This window comes from Bos indicus x Bos taurus, chromosome 3 (genome assembly GCF_003369695.1).
Source record: "Bos indicus x Bos taurus breed Angus x Brahman F1 hybrid chromosome 3, Bos_hybrid_MaternalHap_v2.0, whole genome shotgun sequence".
Taxonomy (NCBI): Eukaryota; Metazoa; Chordata; class Mammalia; order Artiodactyla; family Bovidae; genus Bos; species Bos indicus x Bos taurus.
This window is the reverse complement of record NC_040078.1, coordinates 107,114,614-107,142,484: the sequence shown is the minus strand read 5'-3', so window position 1 is coordinate 107,142,484 and position 27,871 is coordinate 107,114,614. Positions and strand designations below refer to the sequence as shown.

At 41.1% G+C, this 27,871-nt stretch overlaps 1 protein-coding gene across 1 annotated transcript; it reads left to right on the top strand.

Moving 5' to 3' along the window:
• Window positions 1–13,722: 13,722 nt before the first annotated feature.
• On the top strand, window positions 13,723–25,915 carry AKIRIN1 (akirin 1). Its single transcript, XM_027537759.1, has 5 exons — window positions 13,723–14,076; window positions 18,229–18,369; window positions 20,683–20,817; window positions 22,132–22,203; window positions 22,863–25,915. The coding sequence occupies exons 1-5, from the start codon at window positions 13,857–13,859 to the stop codon at window positions 22,871–22,873; spliced, it is 579 nt and encodes a 192-aa protein (XP_027393560.1). The 5' UTR covers window positions 13,723–13,856; the 3' UTR covers window positions 22,874–25,915.
• The last annotated feature ends 1,956 nt before the right edge of the window (window positions 25,916–27,871 follow it).

Below are 27,871 nucleotides of genomic sequence, written 5' to 3'. Positions count from 1 at the left end.
GTCCCCTCAGACTCCTCCCTCTCTTCTGATCACAGACCTGTGATCTTCCCAGGACACAAAAGGATTCGAGCATAACCCAAAACAGTTGACTCAAGACTTTCTTTGAGATTTTTCAAAGCAGAGTTGCAAGAAAGATGCTCCTTTCCTTTCCAGTTAAAATGCTGAGATTATGTGACTCTGGAACTGCTGGCAGCTACAGATCCACCCTTATGGTGAAATCAGAGCTATCACCCACAGCAATGCTACCATGTATTAATATGTCTTTATTTCAGCTTGTTGAGATATAATTCACTTCACAGGGACAAAGACAAACAAATTGTTTAGTATGCATTTAGTTGCTCAGTTGTGTTAGACTTTATGTGACCCCATGGACTGTAGCCTGCCAGGCTCCTCTGTTCATGGGATTCTGCAGGCAAGAATACTGGAGTGGGTAGCCATTCCCTTCTCCAGAGGATCTTCCCGACCCAGGGATCGAACCCAAATTTCCTACATTGCAGGCGGATTCTTTATCATCTGAGCCACCAGGGAAACCTCATTCTTTAGTAATAGGTAATATTTGCCCTTTTGCCATATACACAGGATCTGGGGATTAGGAAGCGGTATCTCTGGAGGCCATAGTTTAGTCTACCACATTGTATACTGAAAGCAATGTTCCCCATAGAGAGCTATTGTGAGCCTTAACAAAATTAACACAGGTAAAACTCCGTAAGTTGCTCTCAAAAAATACTGGCTACTGTTTTGATTATTCATTTCTGTAATGGACTTGTTGGTTTCTGGCCTGAGCACCCTTCTTATTCTGAGGAAGTGTCCCATTTATGGTCGCAGCTCAGGAAGGGATCATAAGCAGCCCCAAAGCAGTGATATCTGCCAAGACTGGACAATTTCTGTAAACCAACAAAGGAAGCTGGAGGGACCTCTGGTAAAATAAGAAAAGTCCCTATTCCTATACCACATTGAGAGCTAGGAAGGGACCCTCTCCTCTCCTGTTTTGGATGGAGAAGGGGTGGGGAGGGAAGACTGTACAGGAGCTACCAGACAATTATTTCTGCTTTGTTCCATGCTGTTTTAAACATGCGTGATATTAGCCATCTCACACCTTTTTTCTCCCTTTTATTTGTCATCCTCTATCACCTTTTTTTTTTTTTTTGAAAAGACTGTGATGCTGGGAAAGACTGAAGGCAGGAGAACAGGACAACAGAGGACAAGATGGTTGGCTGGCATCACCGACTCAATGTACATGAGTTTGAGCAAGCTCTGGGAGATGGTGAAGGAAGCCTGGCATGCTGCCTTCCATGGGGTGGCAAAGAGTCAGACACGACTGAGCGACTGAACAACAGCATCAATATCAACTTTTTATTCACTCCACTTCAGAAGGAACATAGGATTGTGGTTGAATTCACGGACTCTGACCCAGACTTTTTGGATCCTGACCTTAACTCCTTTTTAGGTGTGCAATCTTGGATGGTTTATGTAAATTCTCCATACCATGGTTTCCTTTAAAAAAATCCTACCATGTAAGTTTGCATACTTCTGATCCATGCTTTTTAATAGCTGCATTAAATGTACTATGCTTTATTCAATAACTCCTTCAATGATGAACATTTTCTTTAATCTCAGTTTGGCCATCATGAACAATGTGCAATATCAGTTCAGTTCAGTCGCTCAGTCATGTCCAACTCTTTGCAACCCCATGAATCGCAGCACGCTAGGCCTCCCTGTCCATCACCAACTCCCAGAGTTCACCCAAAGTCGTGTCCATCGAGTTGGTGATGCCATCCAGCCATCTCATCCTCTGTCATCCCCTTTTCCTCCTGCCCCCAATCCCTCCCAGCATCAGGGTCTTTTCCAATGAGTCAACTCTTTGCATGAGGTGGCCAAAGTATTGGAGTTTCAGCTTTAGCATCATTCCTTCCAAAGAACACCCAGGACTGATCTCCTTTAGAATGGACTGGTTGGATCTTCTTGCAGTCCAGGGGACTCTCAAGAGTCTTCTCCAACACCACACTTCAAAAGCATCCATTCTTTGGCGCTCAGCTTTCCTCACAGTCCAACTCTCACATCCATACATGACCACAGGAAAAACCATAGCCTTGACTAGACGGACCTTTGTTGGCAAAGCAATGTCTCTGCTTTTGAATATGCTATCTAGGTTGGTCATAACTTTCCTTCCAAGGAGTAAGCGTCTTTTAATTTCATGGCTGCAGTCACCATCTGCTGTGATTTTGGAGCCCCCCAAAATAAGTCTGACACTGTTTCCATTGTTTCCCCATCTATTTCCCATGAAGTGATGGGACCGGATGCCATGATCTTCGTTTTCTGAATGTTGAGCTTTAAGCCAACTTTTTCACTCTCCTCTTTCACTTTCATCAGGAGGCTTTTGAGTTCCTCTTCACTTTCTGCCATAAGGGTGGTGTCATCTGCATATCTGAGGTTATTGATATTTCTCCCGGCAATTTTGATTCTAGCTTGTGCTTCTTCCAGCCCAGTGTTTCTCATGATTTACTCTGCATAGAAGTTAAATAAGCAGGGTGACAATATACAGCCTAAAAGCCTCCTTTTCCTATTTGGAACCAGTCTGTTGTTCCATGTCCAGTTCTAACTGTTGCTTCCTGACCTACATACAGGTTTCTCAAGAGGCAGGTCAGGTGGTCTGGTATTCCCATCTCTTTCAGAATTTTCCACAGTTTATTGTGATCCACACAAGTCAAAGGCTTTGGCATAGTCAATAAAGCAGAAATAGATGTTTTTCTGGAACTCTCTTGCTTTTTCCATGATCCAGCGGATGTTGGCAATTTGATCTCTTGTTCCTCTGCCTTTTCTAAATCCAGCTTGAACATCAGGAAGTTCATGGTTCATGTATTGCTGAAGCCTGGCTTGGAGAATTTTGAGCATTACTTTACTAGCGTGTGAGATGAGTGCAATTGTGCGGTAGTTTGAGCATTCTTTGGTATTGCCTTTCTTTGGGATTGGAATGAAAACTGACCTTTTCCAGTCCTGTGGCCACTGCTGAGTTTTCCAAATGTGCTGGCATATTGAGTGCAGCAGTTTCACAGCATCATCTTTTAGGATTTGAAATAGCTCAACTGGAATTCCATCACCTCCACTAGCTTTGTTCGTAGTGATGCTTTCTAAGGCCCACTTGACTTCACAATGTGCAATATAGATGCTTGTAAATACATTCTAGTGCTTTTATTTTATAGGATGACTTCCCAGAAATAGAATTTGTAGAGGAAAGGCTATCTTTTTGTTTTTAGTAGATGTCACCAAATGCTTTCTGAAAAGACTGTACCAGTTAACAGCAATATGTAATAATTGCCTCTTTTTCGGCAATTTCACCAGCAATAAAATTAGATGAATTTTTAAACTTTCACAGTCTGATAAATAAAAAGTGATGTCTCATTGTTAACTTTTTGCATTTCTTTTGCTATTATAAATGAGACTTAGCACTTATATGCTTCTAGTCTATTCAGACTTGGTCTTCTTTGAATTACGTCTTCATGTCCTCTCTCCATTTTATCTACAGGTTTATCAGTTCCCTTAACTGTTTGTATGTGTTTCTCCTATGTTATAGACGTTAACTTGCTATTTTCTTTATTGCATTTCCTCCCAGATTTGCTGTCTCTTTTATAAATTCATTTTAAAGGTTTCATTTGGTCAAATCTTTTGGTCAAAATCTTTTACTTTATTATCTATAAGTCTGCTGCTCTCCTAGGTTGTACATATGATCACCTATATTTTCTTCCTTTCTTTAAACATATACAAAATAAAAATAGTTGCTTTTATTTTTGAATGTTTCCTCTTTATTCTTTTTAATGATGCTATTTATTTATTTTTTTGTCTGGGGCCCTTGGCAGTGAAACCATGGAGTCCTAACCACTGAAACACCAGGAATTCCCAGTTTTCCTTTATAAATTATGTAAAAGAGATTAAAATTTCAACAAAATGTTTTAAGCAACTGCTGTTTATACAGGTACTTTATCAGAGAAAGTGTCTTTTTTTCCCTTAGATTTTTTGAGATAATTGACAAACAAAAATTGTATATATTGAGGTTGTACAACATTTTTTAAGGTACTCAATGGAATGATTTACTATATGTATGCATTCTGAAATGATTATTGCAATCAACTTAATTCATATGTCCATCATTTTACATAGTTACCTTTTGTGTGGTACCTTTTGTATTCTCAGCAAATTTTAAGTATACAGTGCAATATTATTAACTATAATCACGAGATCCCCTCCTAAATTTTCTCCTAAGCTTTTCATTATTTCACTTTATGTTTACTTTAAATGATAATATTTCAACCATATTTTGAAATTGTCCTACTGCTGCTGCTGCTAAGTCGCTTCAGTCGTGTCCAACTCTGTGGGACCCCATAGACGGCAGCCCACCAGGCTCCTCCGTCCCTGGGATTCTCCAGGTAAGAACACTGGAGTGAGTTGCCATTTCCTTCTCCAATGCATGAAAGTGAAAAGGGAAAGTGAAGTCGCTCAGTCGTGTACGACTCCTAGTGACCCCATGGACTGCAGCCCACCAGGCTCCTCTGTCCATGGGATTTTCCAGGCAAGAGTACTGGAGTGGGGTGCCATTGCCGTCTCCTGAAATTGTCCTAGATGGGGTCAAATTATTTTCTTCCATCTACAGAACCAGCTTTACAGCATCATTTACTAGAGGGTGTTCTATAGGTTATAATCTGAAGTGTTCTCTTTTTCATTGTTCTCTGGATAGCTTACAGTTTCAGATTTTATGTCCTCTTTAATTTCAGTGTCATCTACAAGTCTGTTTATTAATTTCCAAGCAGTCAAAGGTTTTCTTATCACCTTTTATTATGCATTTCTAATTTTATTGGATTACAATTAGAGTATGCTCTATAAACTTGTTTTATTAAAGATATGTTAATGTTTTCTTTGTGAACCAAGTATGTGGTCTAATTTTGTAAATGATTCATGGGCATACGGAAAAGAAGGATATTCTATATTCAATGCCATGGATGGTAGTAAGGCAAATTCATTAATTTCATTATTCAATTCCTCTAAGTTTTGCCTATTCTGTACTAAGTTCTATTTAATCACAATATGATTGTATTTCTGCCAAGTTTTCCTTGACTTTCTAATAGCTTTTGCTTTATATATTTACCTGCCATGTTCTTTAGTTTGTGATTATTAAAACTTCTTTTTAAATTATTCATATTATATTAACCAATTTAGTGCTTTTCTTTAGATTCCTCCTGATATCAGCGTTGCCTCTTCTCTTTTCCCTTTGCTTAACATTGCCAGGGATGCCTTGCCTACTCCCTTATTTTCAACTTCTTTGTATCATTTTGTTTTAAATCTGTTTCTTATATGCTGGGTTTTTTTTTTCATAGCTGGGGTTTTTTTTTAATACTATCTGACAGTCTGGTTTCCAATGGGGTAGCTTAGTTTATTTACACTTAATGGTAATTAGTAACACTCACCTTAGTTCTGCCAACCGATACTATGTTTATTATTTATTTTGTTGATTCTCTGATTTTATCAAATTACCATTCATTCCCCTTTTTCCTTGTCATTTGTTAGTCACTCATTGCTCAGTCTTGTCCAATTCTTTTGCGACCCCATGGACACAGGCCATCAGGCTCCTCTGTCCATGGAATTTTTCAAGCAAGAATACTACAGTGGGTTGCCATTTCCTCCTCCAGGGGATCTTCCCGGCTCAGGGATCAAAGCTGTGTCTCCTGCAGTGGCAGGCAGATTCTTTACCACTGAGCCATCTGGGAAGCCCCGGTTGTTTGCTAAGCTCCACTATATTTTTCCATTTTATCTATGATTTCTTTTCTTTTTCCTCTGCTTATTAATGCCCACAGATCTTTCTATCATCATTTAAAAAATACATCAACTATTTGCCCTATAGAGATGCTTCCTTCCCTACTTCTTCTTTCTCTTTCCCTCAAAAGATAAGATCTTTTGAATATTTTTATTTCCCCATTCTCCATTCACATCAAGGCTTTGGATGGGTTTTGCCATGTTTCTCCTCATTCCTCTACTGCAGTTCCTAGAGTTTGCTTTTATAATTTGCTATGCCTTGCTTCAGGCTATTATTGGAATTTCTTTTGCAGTATACCTGCATGTTGTGAAAAGTATTAGTCGCTCAATGTCCAACTCTTGGTGATCTCATGGACTGTAGCCCGCCAGGCTCTAATGTCCATGGAACTCTCCAGGAAAGAATATTGGAGTGGGTAGCCACTCATTTCTCCAGAGGATCTTCTTCTCGACCCAGGTATTGAAGCCGGGTCTCCTGTACTGCAGACAGTTTCTTTACCATCTGAGCCATCAGGGAAGCCCTGCATATATATATATATTTTGGCCACAGAGGGCAACTTGCAGGATCCTGGTTTCCTGACCAGGGCTTGAAGCCATGCCCTCTGCAGTGGAAGCAGAGAGTCTTAATCACTAGACTGCTAGGAAATTCCATGCAATATATTTCTTCCATCTCAATAGTTTTTTTAGCCTTTGTATTATACAGTTCCAGATAGTTTCTTAACATCCAATGAATATATGTCAGATATGCAGATGATATCACTCTAATGGCAAAAAGTGAATAGGAACTAAAGAGCCTCTTGATGAGGGTGAAAGAGGAGAGTGAAAAAGCTGGCTGAGAACTCAACATTCAAAAAAGCGAAGACCATGGCATCCAGTCCCATCACTTCATGGCAAATAGGTGGGGAAAAAAGTGGAAACAGTGACAGATTTTATTTTGGGGGGCTCCAAAATCGCTGCAGACAGTGACTGAAGCCATGAAATTAAAAGATGCTTGCTCCTTGGAAGAAAAGCTATGATAAACCTAGACAGCGTATTGTCGACTTTGCTGACAAAGGTCTGTATAGTCAGAGCTATGGTTTGTCCAGTAGTCATGTACAGATGTGAGAGTTGGACCATAAAGAAGGCTGAGCACTAAAGAACTGATGCTTTCAAACTGTGGTGTTGGAGAAGACTATTGAGAGTCCCTTGGACAGCAAGGAGATCAAACCAGTCAATCCTAAAGGAAATCAGTCCTGAATAGTCATTGGAAGGACTGACGCTGAAGCCAAAGCTCCAATTCTTTGGCCACCTGATGTGAAGAAGTGACTCGTTGGAAAAGACCCTGATGCTGGGAAAGATTGAAGGCGGGAGAAGGGGACAACAGAGGATGAGATGGTTGGATGGCATCACCAACTCAATAGACATGAGTTTGAGCAAGCTCCAGGAGATGGTGAAGGACAGGGAAGCCTGCTGTTCCGCAGTCCATGGGGTTGCAAGACTTAGTGACCGAACAACAACAGCATGTTATATATTCAGCTAGTCTATCAATATCCAGTGGATATTGATATACTATCTTAAATGAATCTATAATTAAATATATATGAGCTTTCATCATATGTATTTTATTTCATACATTTAAAAACGTTCAGAGAAGGATTTTGTTTCACAGGAAAAAAAGGGTAAGAATGCCTACTCTAGACAATCACAGCTTCTCCTATGACTTCAATGACCATTTCTACAGCAATGACTGTCATTTTTTTTCTCCAATCTATGCTTTTCCTGAATCCCAGGCCCACAAATTTACACATACACACATACACACACCACATTTGAGAATCCCATGTTGTCCTTTAAAGGAACCTCTAATTCAACATTTCCAAAACTGCATTCATATCTTCTTCCTAGTCTGGTTCTTGTCCAATGAAATCTTTCTCAGAAAATGGTGCTGAGAAAGCCAGAAGCCAGGAATCACACCTGAGTCTTGCTTCTCTCTTACCTCTATACCTAGAAGTAAACTTGCTCATGTCAGTCCACTTCCCTCCATACATTGATCATTGGTATTTACCTGCTTTAGTGGAACACAAGGGGTGAAATCAGACTGGTGTGGGTTGATGGATGGTGGGTGGGAAATAGCCACTATAAAAAAAAACTCCTATGGAAAGTTTGGGCAAAGAATCCCAGAAGATTTTGGAAGGCGCTATCCTTTGCTCCTTGCATTCCCAGCCCCAACTTTAGCCCAGCTATCCTCCTGGGTCAGAAAACTGCTGGCACCAGTAAACAGAGTCTCAGATCTATTGTCGAGCATCCACAGGGTGAATGAACTATCATAGAAACATCCCTAGGTAGGGATAGCAAAGAATTTGTTGTGTGCCAGGAGGTGGGAGGTTCCTTGCATACAACAATAACCTCAGATATGTGGATGATACCACCCTTATGGCAGAAAGTGAAGAATTAAAGAGCTTCTTGAAAGTGAAAGAAGAGAGTTAAAAAGTTGGTTTAAAGCTCATCATTCAGAAAACTAAGACTAGGCATCCAATCCCATCACTTCATGGCAAATAGATGGGGAAACAATAAAAATAGTGAAAGACTTTATTTTGGGGGGCTCCAAAATCACTGCCAAATTATTGACTATGCCAAAGCCTTTGATTGTGTGGATCACAATAAACTGTGGAAAATTCTGAAAGAGATGGGAATACCAGACCACCTGACCTGCCTCTTGAGAAACCTATATACAGGTTAGGAAGCAACAATTAGAACTGGACATGGAACAACAGACTGGTTCCAAATAGGAAAAGAAGTACGTCAAGGCTGTACATTGTCACCCTGCTTATTTAACTTATATGCAGAGTACATCATGAGAAACGCTGGGCTGGAAGAAGCACAAGCTAGAATCAAAATTGCCAGGAGAAATATCAGTAACCTCAGATATGCAGCTGACACCACCCTTATGGCAGAAAGTGAAGAGGAACTAAAAAGCCTCTTGATGAAAGTGAAAGAGGAGAGTGAAAAAGTTGGCTTAAAGCTCAACATTCAGAAAACGAAGATCATGGCATCTGGTCCCATCACTTCATGGGAAATAGATGGGGAAACAGTGGAAACAGTGTCAGACTTTATTTTTTGGGGCTCCAAAATCACTGCAGATGGTGACTGCAGCCATGAAATTAAAAGACACTTACTCTTTGGAAGAAAAGTTATGACCAACCTAGATAGCATATTCAAAAGCAGAGACATTGCTTTGCCAACAAAGGTCCGTCTAGTCAAGGCTATGGTTTTTCCAGTGGTCATGTATGGATGTGAGAGTTGGACTGTGAAGAAAGCTGAGCGCCGAAGAATTGATGCTTTTGAAGTGTGGTGTTGGAGAAGACTCTCGAGAGTCCCTTGGACTGCAAGGAGATCCAACCAGTCCATTCTGAAGGAGATCAGCCCTGGGATTTCTTTGGAAGGAAAGATGCTAAAGCTGAAACTCCAACACTTTGGCCACCTCATGCGAAGAGTTGACTCATTGGAAAAGACTGATGCTGGGAGGGATTGGGGGCAGAAGGAGAAGGGAACAACAGAGTATGAGATGGCTGAATGGCATCACTGACTCAATGGACATGAGTCTGAGTGAACTCCGGGAGTTGGTGATGGACAGGGAGGCCTGGCTTGCTGCGATTCATGGGGTTGCAAAGAGTCATACACGACTGAGCTACTGAACTGAACTGAACTGAAAAATCACTGCAGATGGTGACTATAGCCATGAAATTAAAAGATGCTTGCTCCTTGGAAGAAAAGCTATGACAAACCTAGACTGCATGTTAAAAAACAGAGGCGTTACTTTGCCAACAAAGGTCTGTCTAGTCAGCGCTTTGTTTTTTTGAGTAGTCATGTATGGATGTGAGAGTTGGACCAAAGAAAGCTGAATGCCAAAGAATTGATGTTTTTGAACTGTGGTGTTGGAGAAGACTCTTTTGAGAGAGTCCCTTGGACCTCTAGGAGATCCAATCAGTCAATCCTAGAGGAAATCAGTCCTGAATATTCATTGGAAGGACTGATGCTGAAGCAGAAATTCCAAAACTTTGGCCATCTGATGCAAATAACTGACTCCGTAGAAAAGACCCTGATGCTTGGAAAGATTGAAGGCAGGAGGAGAAGGGGATGACAGAGGATGAGATGGCTGGATGGTATCACTGACTCAATGGACATGAGTTTGAGAAAGCTCTGGGAGTTGGTGATGGACAGGGAAGCCTGGCGTGCTGCAGTCCATGATGTCTGCAGAGAGCTGGACACGATTGAGTGACTGAACTGAACTGAACTGATAGGCGTTAAGTGCTCAGGCACTAGCCTTCTGCATTGGTTTTTCCTCTCCTGAATCTGCATTCATGCTCTGCACCACAGCCACTTGAGACTTCTTTTGATTCTTCAAACACATTATATCTCTTTTATCACTGGACTTAGGACTGTTGTCCCCTTGGATCGGGGTGTTCCCAACTTCTCTTTGCTTAGTTAATTCCTAGCTCAGATGTCACTGATGGTTTATGGTGAACGATGTCAGATTTACGATCTCTGAAGAATAAGATTTAGCTTCGGCACCAGGGACCAGCCTTGATACTCAAGAGCTTTTGTGTAGCAGAGTTTTATTAAAGTGAAAAAGGACAAAAAAAAGCTTCTGATACAGACATTAGAAGGGGGACTGAGAGTGTTCCCCTAGCTAGTCTTATCAAGGCCTTAAATACTTTTACCAGATCCACTCCTACAACATATTATCTTAAATTAACAAGATTAGAGGTAACAATAGAAAGCTCTTACCAGATCCTCTCCCACAATAGTCAGTAGGTTCTTGTTAAGGAGAAACATGTCTTCGAGCAAGATACATTGTTATATTGACTAAGACAGAGCAATGTAGAAGAAAAACGTTTGTCCTTTTCTCCTCCTCTAGAGCCCCAGGCTCCTTTTTCTTCTTCTCAAGAGCCCTGGACCCCTTCCTCCTTGAGGGCGCTGGACTCCTTATCAGCACACCTAAGAATTAGCTCTCTCATCACTGCTTCAGGGAAGTCTTCACTGTTCTCCAAGACAAGACCTCTGCTGTACTCTCTCATAATATCTTGTCTTTTTCCTTCATAGACTTGTCACAGTTTGTGGTTATACAGTTGTCGTTGTTACAGTTTGATTAATGTCTGCCATCTCTAATAGACTGGAAGCCCTAGGAGGGCAGGAACCATATCTCTTTCTATACCATAGTATCTTCAGCCATGATAATATAGTGTCTGATCCATGGTAGGTAATTCGTAGTGTATGTGGTGTATGTGTATGACTGGTCAAGTATCTGAGTATGCAAAGCAAAGCAGACCTGAACCATGGTAATGACCTCATAAGGAGACATCATACTAAGAAGTTGTCAGAGTAGCCCGTCTGCTTCCCTCAAGGACATCTCACTGGTTGGGCCACTGTCATCTTCAGTGTATAATAGGATATATCACCTACTTGTTTGGTTTCTGAATCAACTAAATCCACCCTCATTCAGCAATGTGGACTACCGGCTTTCAGGGACACAGCACAACCTTGAAATGATAACCATTTATTTATTTGACCAATATTCCTTCTGTGCCTACCCCTCTTGTATTCAAGCAGTGTACTGGCGATGGGGAAACACACATGAATGAGACTTGGTTATTATTCTCAAGGAATTTATAGCTTTGAAGCACAGTCAGACATGCAAACAAATTATAACTTCCTGTTTTAAAACACTAATATTACAAGGCACTCTCAAAATTTTAAAGTATCACAGAGAAGAGACTATCAAAGGACTTACCAAAGCCCTAGCTAGAAGAGGTGCTATTTAGAACAATGACCCAAAGGACACACTTTTCAAACCTTCTGAGCTCTAACTTTGGACCAGTTTAGACCACAAGAAAGCAATTGGCTTGAACCACATTAGATAAGTCCCTTAAAAAACAACCATCCAATGGCACCCCACTCCAGTACTCTTGCCTGGAAAATCCCATGGATGGAGGAGCCTGGTAGGCTGCAGTCCATGGGGTCACTAAGAGTCGGACACGACTGAGCGACTTCACTTTCACTTTTCACTTTCATGCATTGGAGAAGGAAATGGCAACCCACTCCAGTGTTCTTGCCTGGAGAATCCCAGGGACGGGGGAGCCTGGTGGGCTGCCGTCTATGGGATCGCACAGAGTCGGACACGACTGAAGCGACTTAGCAGCAGCAGGTTACTTTTATGTCATTGGCTTTTATTGGACATAAGAAATATCAATTTAATTTATGCTTTGCATTTGTTGTTTAAATCTGCTTATTTGCTTTATTATATCATTTACTGGTTCCTAACAAATCACATGAGAAATCACATTTAGAATGTAGTGTTATGAAAACAAAAAAATGTATGTTCTGTCTTCTCTGATAAACTGATTCCTTTCAAATGACAAGATCTATTGAACATGTACTGTGTCTTCACTTTTGCCTTGGCAGCTAGAACACTGAGAACAAAAATACCAAATTCAGTCACAGCCATGTTTACCCTCAGGATAATTGTGAGCTCCTTTTTCTTTGGCCCTAGTGCTCTGTTTCTAGGAGTTTTGTATGTTTGTTGCTCTTGTGTTTTTTGTATTGTTTTTGTCTGTTGTAAACCTTTATGTCCTTATGGAAAAGAAATAGGATAAAATAAGCTAAGCATTTAGTATGTTCAGTCATTCTAGAATTATTTCTGCTATTTGTCAAAGATAAATGCAAAGAAAAAAACCTACGTTTGGATCTTAAAAAAGTTTGGAGAAACTGGGAAGGACAAAGATATGCAACAGAAAGACGCAAACAATGGAACTTGAGGTCGTATTGTCCATTTTCTCTGACTCAAATACTGGGCCACATTGATCTGGCATAAGGTCTAGTAGAAGAGAATATCTGAAATTTGTACTGTTTAGGAAAATCCCAGAGATATGGTTAGGCAGACAGATCCCAGCAGGTATGACCATTACATATATATAAATACACACACACACACACATATATATACACAGTTATAGAATAGATTTAGCCTTCTTTCTTTTTTTTTTGATTTAGCCTTTTTTCGATCACATCACTTTGACCATCTCTTGAAAGCACTGAAACTGCTTGCCGGTAATAGACTTTCAAATACAGTTTCTGAAAACAGAACGCTCCAGTTTTCTATTTATCTTTCCAGAATATCAAAAGTATTTTATAGCTGGCACCACTTCAAAGAATTCAGATAGACTTGAGGAAGCACCTGGGCTGCCAGGTCAAACAAGGGGCCCGGCAAATCAGATGTCAGCTCAAGTTCTTAACACTCTGACACTATTCTTGGATGATTCAAACCAGGGGCGTGTTTTCTGTTGGTTTTTAACTATTTTGAGTAACATACCCCTTTGATGAGCTGATAAAGATACGGGTCATAGATACATACACATACACACACACGCAATTCTGCATACAATTTTATGGGGTTGATGGACTTCCATAAAGTCCATCCTCAGATTCTGGGTTTCGTTTAAGTGAAGGCTTTCCTGGACTGGGGGTGGGAGGGCAATGTCCTTGTAGAACTTTTAGTATAACCGTCTCTCTTATCACTGGGTCTGGAGCGGCTTGGATGGAATGAGGTAACCGGACCGGAAGACACAGACCCCCATACCTTCTGGACAGGCCCCCTCCAGGCTCTCCCTTCCCCCAATTCCCATTCGCGCAGGTGCGAAAACCTAAGGGGCCACCCCGGCGCTTTGGCTCTGGAAGGTTGGGGGAGGATGGGACCCTGGGAGCGGTAGAGGCGGAGGTGGGGGCCTTCCCGAGGTTGCTTGGTGACCAAACTCTCCGCCCAGATCGTTCCATTTCCTCAGTAGGGGGCGCCGCGGGCCAGAACGTGGCTGACGGGCCTCCCAGAGCGGCCCTCTTCCGGCTTCCCCCCCTCCGCTGGGTGGTGGCGCAGGCCCATGACGTCACAGGAGGCGGGGCCAGCGCTGCTGCCGGGTGCTGGAGGCGCCATTGGCGCCGGCTTGGCTTGCGAGCTCCGCTGAGGAGCGGGAGGTTGGGCCTCACTTACAACCGCGTCGGCTCCTGGTCCCTGGTCTTTCAGCGGCATGGCGTGCGGGGCGACATTGAAGCGGCCCATGGAGTTCGAGGCGGCGCTGCTGAGCCCTGGCTCTCCGAAGCGACGGCGCTGCGCCCCTCTGTCCGGCCCCACTCCGGGCCTCAGGCCCCCGGACGCCGAACCGCCACCGCTGCTTCAGACGCAGATCCCACCGCCGACTCTGCAGCAGCCCGCCCCGCCCGGCAGCGACCGGCGCCTTCCAACTCCGGGTAACCAACGCTGCGGGCTTGGCAAGAAGCCAGGCCCAGGCATTGGGGGGGGGGGGGGGGTTGGGGGTGGAGTGGGGGTGGGAGAAGATCATGAACGCTAAGCTAGTTCACTTGCAGACCCCTTCTTTGCCCTGAGAAAAGGGAACAGGGGTGCCGCTGGGCCTTGTCGCTTCCGGGGATGGAAGACATCCGGGAGGGGTAGTAGGGCCACAGAGTCGGTTTTCGGTTTTCCTGAAGCTGGGGAGCCTAGAGGGGTGGGCAGCGGGAGCAAGATGGAAATAGCCCCGGCCGCTCGGGGCCCTCCCAGACCTCAGAGCCTCTCCTTTCTCCGCTGCCCTCCCCTGTACTGAGCCGCCCTGCAGATCCAGTGGGCCATGGAAAATTGGATTCTACTCACGAACCTGGCCTTGAGGGTGCGGGGGTTGGGGGCGGGTTACTGGGAAGGGGCCTGAGAACGTGCTATGCAGCACTGTGCTGGGTCTTGTAGGGAGACCTGATTTCCAGAAGTCTTTGGTGATCTCGGGCCGCCCTCAGAAGTCGTGGAATCCGATTTCAACCTGTTTCTAAGAGACTGGCCATGTTCTTTTATTGTATGGCTATTGTCTTGCACCATATATGGCTTGAAATCGGTAGATCGTTAGCTAGAATTTGAGAATCCTTCAACATACAGAAGCTCCGGAAGCAGAAATTCAATTATCCGTAACAGAGATTCTCCTTCAATAAGGCCTTCCACACAGGCTAGGGAAAGACGAGAACTGGTGTGACAATAAAGTTAAAAACGAAAGAAAAAAACTCGGCTCCTAACCACAGCGCAAGAATAGAGGGAAAGGTGCATCAGAATGAATATTTAGCAGTTTTAAAGGACTCCCGGAAATGGAGGGGGGGTGGCTCACAACTGGACTTTGGCAACTCATTTCTTTGTGTGTTTTTCTATTCCTCAAGCGTTAGCAAAACCTTGAGGTTGCCTTAAAATCTCTTTGCTTACCCCTTTCAGTTACCAGTGTCTTTAGCCATTATTTCCTCCCCACTCTGCATAGTGCATATCCACAATGCAGATTTGAGGCCCTCATCCTCTCACACCAAGATCCCAGCGGTAGCCAGCCAGGCTCTCCTAGGCACTGTGTCCTTACTCGTGTTCACCTCACCTCTCCTCTTACCTTGGCATTTAAAGGGTTTATCTGCTGTAGCCATTTCTTGCCTAGTCAGTCTTTTATACATTTTTTCCCCAAACTATGCCTTTGCTTTTTTTCCCCCAGCCCCACTTGGCTGTGCCTTATCCTGGACTTCCAACATGATGTTTTCACCTGTTTGCTAATAAATACAATTATTTCTTCAAGTCTTCCATCCTTACCTGACTAACCCTGCCCCATAAGGAACTCTATTCTATTTTAGTTGTCTGATTACTTAATGTTGCAAAGCCTTGTGTACTGAATGAAATAATGTTTGCAAAAGCAGGGGACATAGATACCCTCTTGAAGAGAGAGATTTTTCTTACACTGCTAAAGATACCCAAGGTTAGTCACATAATCTTTCTGGATCGCTCTTCTGCAAAATAGAATTAATACTTGCCTCACCTATCTTGATGGATTTTATGCAAATTTTTTATTTCTTCCAGTACTACAATCTAGATTAATTCTGTGTAGTTTACAATATAGCAAATGCTTAGTAAGTAATTGCTGAATGTATTTGGAAGCCTAAATATGGCAGTCTATACTAGGGTCGTTGGGGGTTTTTTCAATCATAAAATTTTTGCATGGATTTCTTGGTCATTTTATGTGAAAGTATTTTATTTAAAATATTCATTTGTAAAGACTGATCAGTTATGTTTCTTAATGCTTATTAGAATATGATTCTGGCATGAAAGAACCAATATGATTTGTTGCTTTGGCTTAAGTGGAAGATGCCTTATGGATTAAAATGGAAGAATGGGGGAGAAAATATTAGTTGCTATGCAAGAGGAATAAAGCCAACTAATAGAAGAGTGAATTTTAAAATCAGTGACTTCATTTTAAAATATCCTATTTAACTCAAAAGTTCTCTAAGAAATAGTCAAGAAACTGTTCTTACTGAAGTTAAAAAGAGGGGCAGTATATATTATAGCACTTTTTGTGGAAGGAGCCTATAAAATTAAGCCTTTTGTATTTAAGGAAACTAGGTGGATACCAGCCACGGAAGGGGCTTGCTGACCTCCAGGAGATGTTTGTAAACATGGATTGAGTTTAGATGTAAAACAGTTAATAATTGATCATGACTTTAGGGTTGGAGAATAACTTCCAGAAAGAAATAACATTTTAGCTGAGTCTTGAGTAATGTTAGTGGGAGAGACATCTTCAGATCAAGCAAAGGAAAAGTGCTAGAGCAAAGGCCAGAAAACCCAGAGGTTAAAGAAAGGGTAGTTTAAGGCAACAGTGTTGTAGTGGGAAATGGAACTGGAAAAGTAATTTGGGGCCAAGTCTTGAAGGCAAGGGATACCATATTCAAGAGTTTGAATTTGGTCTGTAGCAACCAGAAGCTATTGTAGAATTTTGAAGATGGGTTTAGTTTGGTATAACCTAGAAGCACAATCTCAAATAATACTGGGAGGCAAGAATTTAAATTATTATCCACTGTTAAGTTTTTTTTTAATGTGTTTTACTGTTTTATGTGGCCTTCTTGGGAAGAAAATCACAGCTACTTCGTTTTATCCTGTGCAAACCGTGTTTGGACTCTTGGACTTGCCAGTCCTTCTGCCAGCCTTAATGTTGTGTCTTTCCGTTTGTTCACTTTGTTGTACAGGAGGCGGTTAGTTTATCAAAGACCTTCTGTTCTCATGAGCGTTGTCCTCATACTTGTCCTTTCTTGTTTCAAGTCTTTGCAGTTCCTTACATCCTTGTATTGATTCTGGCAAGTATGTGCTTGGAGAATAATACATTTTGAAGATGAAGCAGAGACTTCATAAATTCAGGGATCTAAAACATGAACTTCATAGCACTGTGAAAGGAAAGGGTTGCTAATCCTACATTTTTCTGGTGTTCAGGCTGAGAATTCTGGAGTTGAGCTGTGTGTGGCGCTACATTGAGCTCGTGTCAGACTGTATCATCACTTCTTATGGCATTATTAATGTCTTTGGTGTAGATGCTCACAACTTTTTGGGTAGACATTTAACATTCGTTTTGAAGTACTAGGCAACTAATCCTGAATGATTTCCCAGGGTCATAGTCACATAGGTAGGAAGGAAGCAATGGCATTATTGGCAATTACACCTGTTTTAAAAAATATATGGTTATAGCAAGTATAAGAATAATGTAAGTAGGGGAGTGATACAGCTTCCTGGTTTTCATTTTTTATGAGGAAGCTCTGTTATGTGGAAAGTGAATATATGTTTTACTCACCCCACCCCACCCCCCCGCAAAAAAAAATATATAAAAAACACACACACCAGAAAACTTGAAAACCACATCCTTTCAGATTCTGTATTGTCTCTGGGAGAGGCCTTCAGGGTGGTTAGTGATTTGTGTGTTTTGGACTCCCTTTAATAGCATTAGCAAATTGATTTATTACCTTGACACAGAATAGTAATCTGAATCCTACCAAATACTGCCTCTTATAGGATCAGAAAATTTATTGCTAAGCTCTGACCACCCATTCCAAGCAATAATGTCAGATCTTCTCTTGGTCAATGTCCAAGCTGTGAACCTAATGATTTCTACTGTCCCCTTCCCCAGAGATCTTAAATTCCAAACAGTATAAGAGTTTCATTGTTAGAAGCCCTTGGGTAGTAAGAGACTCTTAATTCCCTGGTTTGTGAAATTGTGCAACTCAACAGAGATCAAAAATAGCTCTTTATTAGGTGAAGCATGGCTTTGTTTGTTTATTTGTTGCTGTAAGTTGTCCTAGTTAATCCTACAGCAAACGGCAGATCTGGTCATCATTGTCACAAGAAAAGAAGCAAAGTGAACTATTAATATCTGGGTGGTTTATGCCAAAATAGCTGCTACGCTATGTAATTATTGAAACAGTGGCAATAAGAGGAAGCACTTCGGGGGTTATAAGAGGAGTGCTGTATCTGGTATAAACATTTTTCTTGTTAATATGTATAACATGGAAAAAGGGACAGGAAGCGTGAAGAAGTAACAATAAAGTGCATGCTCAAGTGTGTTTCTTTTTTATTAGAGCAAATTTTTCAGAACATAAAACAAGAATATAGTCGTTATCAGAGGTGGAGACATTTAGAAGTTGTTCTTAATCAGAGTGAAGCTTGTACTTCGGAAAGTCAGCCTCACTCCTCAACACTCACAGCACCTAGTTCTCCAGGTAAGCATGTTTTAGTGTGCATAATCCATTCAAGACTTTGTAATTGGTAATTAAAATGGTTTCCTAAGCCAGAATTGATTTCATCTAAGTAATAAAATTGGTAAAGTGTATACATTATATTACTGCTTATAAATACTTTTAAAACCATAGTCATGAAATTACAAAAGACCTTAGATTGATTGGATTGACCTTCCTTCCACCCAGTTCAAGAGTACCCTTTGTAACTGCAGCATCTAGTACCATAGCCAGTAGCCACATGTAGCTGTTTAATTTTAAATTACTTAACATTTAATAAAATTTTAGTTTCTCAACTGCGGTAGCCATATTTCAAATACTTAACAGCCACCTGTGACTGTTGTATTAGACAACACTATAGAACATTTCCGTTATTGGAGAACGTTGTGTGACAGCATTGCTCTATAACATCGACAGGTGGTCAGAGAGGATGTGCTCAAAAATAGCATCTCAGGGTTGGAGGGAACCTTCATGGTCACATAGTTCAGCCATGAGTCCCTGCAAGTAGTCAACAGGCCGGGGCTCAAACATCACCTCTGGTAGTGAACTCTGCCTACTTTAACAGTAGAGGAGTATATTTCCTCACAGAATATTCTCCTTTTAACAGTTCGTAGAGTTTTAAATTGCCTTGATTAAAATTAGTCTCCTTATAGAACACAGATTAATGTTAGCCAGGAGGTAGGGGGAGTGGGGACAAATTGCTTAATGGGTAAGTGGTGTTACTTGGAGTGATGGAAATATTTTGAAATTAGAGGTGGTGGTTGTACATTATGACTATACTGCTGCTGCTACTGCTAAGTCGCTTCAGTCGTATCCGACTCTGTGCGACCCCATGAACTGCAGCCTTCCAGGCTCCTCCGTCCATGGGATTTTCCAGGCAAGAGTACTGGAGTGGGGTGCCATTGCCTTCTCCATATGACTATACTAAATGCCACTGAATTGTTCAGTTTTAAAATGGTTCATTTTATGTGAATTTCACATGAAATAATTTTTATTTCAATTGTCTTCTAACCCAGAGGTCTTGGCTCTCAGACAACACCCTTTCCAATTAATTGTACATACATGAGTGATAGATCTTTCAGTGATTGTAACTAGCAAGTCTCCTTAATATTCTCTTGGGATTTTAGTAATATAATTTTGATGTAATAGAATATTATGAGTAGAGAAACAATTATAAATAATTTAACTGGTTTATAGACCAAGAGGGCTCAAGAAACAGATTTCAGGCTGAGCTTTGAGGAAAATTCAGAACTGGGACAGGGCTGCTCCTTTTATCATGGTCAGGAAGCCAATTTCCATCTGGCATCCCAGTGGAAATTTTGCTTTCCAGCTGCAATCTTAGGAACATTTCATTTTCCTCAACCTAGTTTTAAAAGGGATCAAGGATGAGATTTTTAGTGCCTAATTGTCTCTTTCCTTCATACGTCAGTGACTTAACAGTTTTTTATATCGGGCAGGTCAGCTCTTTCTTATCAGAATCACCTGTGTAACTTAAACAGTCCCCAAGCCCTTTTACCCCAGAATTAAATCAATATGTATCTTTTTTGTTGTTGTTTATTCTACAGATAATTATGATGTACCACCATGATTAAACATAGGTGTAGATGATCTCCAAGGATCAGGGTAGCTCTTACGTGTGCTATGCTGTGCTTAGTTGCTCAGGCATGTACAACTCATTGCAACCCCTTGGACTGTGGGGGTTCTCCAGACAGAAATACTGGAGTGGGTTGCCATGCCCTCCTTGGGGAATCTTCCCAACCCAGGGATCGAACCCAGGTTTCCCACATTACAGGCGGATTCTTTACCAGCTGAGCCACCAGGGAAGCCCAAGAATACTGGAGTGGGTAGCCTATCCCTTCTCCAGGGGATCTTCCCAACCCAGGAATCAAACCAGGGCTCCTGCATTGTGGGCGGATTCTTTACCAGCTGAGCTACCAGGGAACCCCAGCTCTTACACTGTGAATCTGTTTTCTCTAATCCAGTCTTTCTATCAGCTTTAACCTTTTTGTTCTTTACCAGGTGAGCATTCTGTATGGGCTCAGATTATTAATGGCATCAGAACCATTTTTCTGTGTGCAGATAAGCTAGCACACTTGAACACACTTTCTTCCTACTAGATTTGCCTTGTAGAACGGATGTCAGAAACAGAATTTTGTGAAACTATTTCATGTGTTGTCAAGTAGTGGAAATTACTATTTTTTAAAACAATTTTTATATTCTAGGACCCTTTGTTTAGTTACCAATTCAGAACCCTACAGCTGGAATGTGTTATGTAAACTAGATTTGTCTTTTGGCCAGGTTCCTCCTGGATGAAAAAGGACCAGCCCACCTTTACGCTCCGACAAGTTGGAATAATATGTGAGCGTCTCTTAAAAGACTATGAAGATAAAATTCGGGAGGAATATGAGCAAATCCTCAATACTAAACTAGCAGGTAGGCTGACGCAGTGGCTATGACCATTGTTATTAGGATTCAGTAAGGATTAATCCCGGCTAAGTAAATGGTAACTTAGAAAAAGCATAAAACTTAATACCAGAGAGTTCAATGAATTTTAAGTATTAAGTTACTCTCCTTAATTACTCTCTTTTGGATTCTAAGCATTTTATTTATACATTGTATGGAAGGACTTTCATTTGCATTTTCGAAACAATCCAAGCTTTTCTTTCAAGAATCTTCCATATGAATAAAGGCATTGAGAAGGTTATTTGGAATAGCTGGTGAGTAGACGTGGGTGGGGATCATGCTAACCTCCCATCAGGTGGTTGGAAAGAGTATAGTCGACAGATTCAGAGTTCTGGTGGGAGTCTCTGTGGATGTGGAAGTCGGGCGTCTTGTGATTTAGAGGTACTTTAATGTCTGGAAAGCACTGCTCAGGCTAGAACAGAGTGATTAGTGATGGCAACAAGTAAAGCCTTTTGTAAAAGGAAGGTATCTAAATCAAGAATAGAAAGTAGTACCTGTTTAGTGAGAGAGGATGATGTGATCAGAGAGGTTTTTAGGCAACAGCTTCTTCCCGTAACAGTATTGTTTTCTCACCACTAGGCCTACATTACAGAATGTCAGTAGGTCAGCTTTAAATTGAGAACTGTTGACTTAACAGAGTGTTAAATGAATTTCTTTATAGCAGAACCTCTTTGATCCTTTAATACACTAATGGTGTGTATTATAAGAAGAAGCTGTAGTATGTCATTCCCATCTTCCGCCCCCACTCCAAAATTGTTTGGACTTCTTTGTTCATGGATGTCAGACTGCCTTCTGTCTTTCTACTGAGTTTCCCCTTCAGAAGGTAACTTCTGTGGAACTGTCTGTAGTTAGGTACTGTGGCATTTTCTCTTAGCTTTCTAGCCATTCCACCTCTATCACTCAATGTGTATGTTGAAATTTATAGCAAAGATAAAGTGCAGAAAAGAGCTTCAAGCTTCATGTCCTATAGGAGATACACTAAGATTTGCTGACTTGTAGTAGTATGCATAGCTGCCTGTCTTGGGGAGCCATTAGCAGGAGATGAAATTATGGCAGGGGTGAGATTATTAGGAAAATGTTAGAGATGATCAGTGACCAAACCTAGGAGCTAGGGATTTGGCTCTGGGACCTGAGAAAAAGGAATAGATCTCAGAGTGACCATTATAAGGAGGGCCTAAGAGTGGGTAATGTTAAATGGGAAGCTATATGTGATTCTGACCCTTGATTCTTGAAAAACTGTGGGAGAGTTTCTGGGGATAGTATATACTGTCTTTCCCCTCACAGAACAATATGAATCTTTTGTGAAATTCACACATGATCAGATTATGCGACGATATGGGACAAGGCCAACAAGCTGTAAGTATTGCCAAGTCTTTCGTTGACTTTTTCAACTTTCAAGAGCCAAGGTTTTGACACTGGGTACCTTGTCTCTTAGGAGCCAAAAGCCCCTATGAAGTAAAATAATAGATGACATTTAAAGAATACTTGTATGTCCAGCACTGTGCTGAACCATTTAAATCCTCCCAAAGTTTGTTTAATCCATAATTCCCCTGTGAGGGAGAAACTGCTACTTGTCCCATTTTAAAGGTAAGAGTATTTAAAGAAGTTAAATAATTTGTCCAGGCTCATATTGCTAGTGGTTCAGCCAGGATTAAAACCCAGGTAGTCTGACTTCAGTGCCAATTTATTATCTGATTTTTCCCTCAGAAAGATACTTTCAGCTGTTAATTTATGAAAATTGAGTCCTTAAGGTAGCTTATCAAGTGTGTGGTCAGAATTTCTTAATTGTAAAGATTTTGTCACTACTGGTTGCTCAAAACGTAAATTATAAACAGCTATATATGTAAGTTCTTAAGAATTATCTTCTCTTAAATTCTTGCAAATTTAGGACCTCTTGAATGGTGATTCATATCCTCCATACTGTTTATCATATTCACCATTAGTTAATATTAAAAATGCATGATCCTATATTTTTAGTATTCTTAACTCTTTTATTTTTTATTCCTAATTTATAGATGTGTCCTGAAGCTTTCTTGCATATCTGGGTACCAGGTTTGACCTCAAGAGATGGCTGCTGTACACTTTTTGCAACTGGTTTGATATCACATTTCAGCTCCAACTTTTCATCCTGAGAACACTTAAATGTTTCTGCAGGTCCATTTTATACAACTTGAAAGACCTTAAAACTTTCTGGTTGCCACAAGCATATCTTTCTTTTCTGCTCATCGAATAAACAGCTGTGCCCTACTGTGATAGATTTTTCAAACAAAAACACCTGGAGCAGCAGTTTAGCAAAAATATGCCCTCAGTGGCACTCAACAAATGGAGTTTCCCCAAGCACAGTTCTGTAAGAAGTGTGTGTGAGAGTGTGTGTATATGTGTGTATGTGTATTTTAAGTTATTATTTGTATTGTGCAAATTTTTTTGATCTTGGGGATTCTGGCTGTGAATTTGATGCACGACAATTATGGTTAAAAACATTTGCTTGGTCTACAGAAGATCATTAATGTTTTGTGACCATATAAGTTGTAACAGTGGATTGTTTTATGTGTAGGTATTATTGTTAAATACAGGGACTGTTTCCAGGCACAGAATATGAATCATAAGTTAGGATGGACATTAGATGTGATTATGATGATATAGCAAAGGTCTGTGGTCCTAAGTCTACAAATGTGTGGTGAGGAATAGAACAAACTGGAGACAGGCCACTTGACATCTGATTCTGCCTCGCCGTGTTAGAACATTACTTTGACTCCAAGCCTTAAAAACCCACGTGGAGTCTGTGCTCACCTCATTCACACGGGAGCTCCCTGGACACTGAACCTCTCAGAAGGAAAAAGTCTCCTTTGGAACAAGAGCATCAGGGTTTGATGGGGAGCATAACAAAGGTGGGCACGGGCTGGGACAGGCCCCAGAGGCACTGCTGCTTGGGAGGAGCCACTTCACCTTTGTATCAATTATTAAAAATAGAATTTGGATCCTTTGGTCAGGTTCCCCCAAATTCTTTTTAAGAGATGTCCATGTTCAACTGCTTAAGCTTTGTTTTGGCAACCCCTGCCCAAAGTTGCTTACAGACTGTTCTTCACCTTATTTCCAAGGCTGAGGAACAGAAAGTAGCCTCTGTTTTGAGGAGGTGGAAGTTAAGTATACATTTATTTTTTACTGTGACTTGTTCAGGACCACATTTTACAAAATGCCTTGTTTCCTTTATTATTGTTTCTGGAAAGGAAAGTTCTATTAAAATTGTTTTAGTTTGAATATAGACTAGTTTTTTTAATTAAGGCTTATTTTGGGGAAAAACAAAACAAAACTTGAGTTTAATTCAAACATATGCCAGTACCTTCCAAAGTAAGGTAATATTCAGAGACAGTTGTCCTGATCATATATATGGCTTAGAAAAATTTCTGGAATATTCACATTCGAAGATTCCTTATTAATGAATGTCTTTGACTTAAATCTAACCAAAACAACAACATTATTCTTTGTACATTTTCATTATATAGTGTTAATAAGCTTAGTTGCAAACAAATAAAATACTTAAGCTATTTGTTTACCTTGCCTTCTTAATACTGTGATATGTTTATTAATTCAAATAATTTATGTGAGGCTGCTATAACTATTTCTCCATTTCAACATTACATTTAAGATTTAAAGACTTTTTAAAGCCCGGAAGTGATCTTTTAATTATTAAAGAATTATTTTGACTTCATATTTGAAGGGCAATGTGTTTCATCTCTTCTTTGTCCAGGGTAGTCACTTCTTCCTGGAAGAGAAGAATAGCAGTGGCTGTAATGAGAGTGGCCTTACAGTGGGATAGTCACAGCAAAACAAGGGAAGGGCAACTGTGGGGGCATCCGACATCCTGAAGGATGGACCAGGACTGGGGCATGCTGCTTCGCTGAAGCCTTTTTAATACAGAGTCAGTGTGAGGTGCCAGCTCACTGTCGCTGGTGTCAGTCCCATTCCTACTAAATGGCTTCTGGGTGAGAAATAGAGTAGGTCTCTCTAAGGAAGAAGATAGGTACCCTCTCGCTGCACCCAGTATTGTTAGGCTCTTGTATCATCATATGGTTACCCTTTGGGGCCACGGGATATAAGACTACACCACCATGACTGGGTTTTGGGATCTTCTCAAAAGGGACTAGACATGTTTGTTTAATGTTTTATGCAGAGAAAAGACGAATCCTAGATCAGAAAATGGGGACATGTAAGGTGATCCTTAGACAAGTGAAAGGAGTTTTTTCTCTAGAACTTGATTGCTAGGGCTTTGAACTTAGGGGCAATTCCCAGGTAGGGAAGTGTCTTTGGCTCATGGAAATAGGTTAAGGCCAAGGGAAGAAGTCAACCTACAGAGACCTGTAAGGATGGGCCGGGACCTGTGGTCTCAGAAGAACTGGGTATAGTGAACTAGTTTTAAAATTTTTAATTCCATGTATTATCTTTCAGTAAAGTCTTCCTCTTAAGGGGAAGGAAGGGAGTAAGTGTCCAGGCATACCTAAGTCAGAGGAGTACAGGAGAGATCAAAGTTTGTGAGGCAGTGATAATTGTTAGGAGTTCCCAAGGAGAAGAAGACTATCAGGAGACATAAGAACTTGGGCCAACCTTCTCCACATGGTGAGTTTTCTGTCCAGCAGGGAGGATTGGTTGGTTCATGTAGTAGTTACAGGAATGGTCTTTGGATGTTTGTAGCCCTGGAGTTTAGTCTGCTCTGCCACTAATTTGCTATGTGAGCCTTGCCAAGCTACTGAACTTGCTGAGCCATAGTTTCCTTGTCTGTAAAATGAGGGTTAATTGTATGTACATCATTGGGGTTTGTTTTCAAATGTGAGATTGCATTTTCCATGTAAAGTATTTAGCACAGTTTGGGACATAGAATATACACTTGAAAATGTTACAGCAGGTCTCTTTACAGTGGTCTTCATCAGATTGGAAGACCAAAACCCTTTCTGCATTGGTGATTCTCAACTTCCAGAATGAATAGCCCCTTGTTAACATCAAATCTACATTCTCTTAGAATTTGTACTTTCTAAGTGTTTGACTGAAAAATAAAAGATGAATGACAACTGAATTCAGTGATGCCTTTCAGTGAATCTGTATTTTGTTGCTCACTTAGCAGGGATCAGCAAACTGTGGCCAATTTTTGTAGATAAAGTTATACTGGAACACTGCCACACCTATTTGTTTGCATCTGTGGCTGCTTTCACATCGCAACTCCAGAGCCAGAGACAGTGTCGTCCACAGAGTGAAAATACTCTTTGGCCCTTTATAGAAAAGTGTTTGGGCTCCTGCACTGTAGCATCAATAGACATATTAGAAAGGTTACAAAAAAGGCAAATGGGGTGCATCATGGATGGGAGAGTCACACCTCAGGTCAAGGTCTGATGAAAAATTCCTCTGCTTACCAAGGTAAACTGAATGCTGTTAAGGAACAGTGATGTCTGTGCTGCTCTGGTGAGTCTTTCCTTGAAAAGGCCCTGAGGGTGTGTGTAGTCTTCTATAGTTGGCAGTTAACCTGGACTTTGAATAAGGCTGACACCTTCAGCGAAAAAAGATGCAGGTTTACCTAGGAAAAAATCTCCAGGTCTCAATGCCAAACCACACTTTGAAATAAATAATTAGCTCTTCATTGTAGGAATGGTGTGATACTTTGTCTAAAATTTCAATATCTGTATTCATAGACCTCATGTTTTTGCTGCTGTTGCTTATAGTGTTCTGTCTCTGCCAGGTTATCTGTGAGCTGGACAGTATATTTGAAAAATTATTCATAGGAATAAACCGGAAAAGGATGCAGCATCCGCCCCTAGGAAGGCTATCTGGTTGCCTGTTTTTTAGGAATATTACCAAACCTTAATTAAGATTGAAGGCTGGAGGTTCCATGGATCATCCAGGTAACACATAGCCAGGTGTCAGGTCCATGTGAGAAGTGGTTTCCTTTTGTTTCACCCATATCTTGAAAGTGTAATACTTTGGAATCCCTGCTTGAGGTGTCTGTGGTGGCGGGTTTGCACTTTTAGCTCAGCCTTAGGTTTTGATTTTTGTCTCCTTCAGTCCATGGTGTTCCTAAAAGTGTAATTCAGGCACCCAGGGGCTTTTTCCATGTTAGCAAATACCTTAAGAGACAGAGTAGCTTTGAGTTCTAGGCTGTCTAGGTTCTCTCTTACCTATATCTTGGCTCAGTGATTCCTCAAAACTAGTTTGTGCTGTTTAGAAAATGATTCTTATATTTCAACTGTTGTTTAGCTGCTCTTGACAGTAGCCTGATCCACTTTTTCTGAGGCATAGTACCCAGTATACCTTCAGGCTAATAGGACAAAAGTAGGGAAAGACATGTTTATATTGGCTTTGAATGTTTTTTAGTCATTCAGCAAGCATTACTGGTATCTTCTGAGTTCTTTATTTGTGGAAGACAGATACATGATTTGGTGGGCGGGGGGGCACATGCAGTGGCTTGCAGAACCCAGGCCTGTGGCAGTGAAAGCACGAAGATTCAATCCCTGGACCACCAGGGAATACCCTGTGAGTTTTAAAAGCCTGACAAGTTATGTTAAATAGCCCTACTCTGTCTTGTATCACATAAATACTTAGATGGATCTTGATTCCTGAAAAGGAGCTCAGTCTAGCAAAGCAATGGAAGCGGGGAAAGTAAAAGCTGCTGTGTCATGTGAGGGTACAGGTAGTGGACTGAGAGAAGAGATGGTAGGTGCTTCTAAGTAGCAGTGGTGGTCAGGGAAGGCTTCGTTTTGGGTGGTAGTGTTGGAATGAGGTTTCAAAAGGTGAATAGGGTTCAGATAAAAGTAGTAATTAGGACTTGAAATAAGCAAAGGCTGGGTGATGGGAAACTGCCAGTGTTCAGGCACAATATTCTTGTTTCAACCAGAGTAGAAAACGCATAATGGATCTTGGAAAGAGAGCTCAAAGGTAGGTAGTAGGGGTTAGATAATGAGGGGCTTTGACTACAGGGAGTTTGACCTTTCCCCTGTAGGAATCTGAAGAGTTGAGGGAAACTAACTGAAGTAAGTACCAG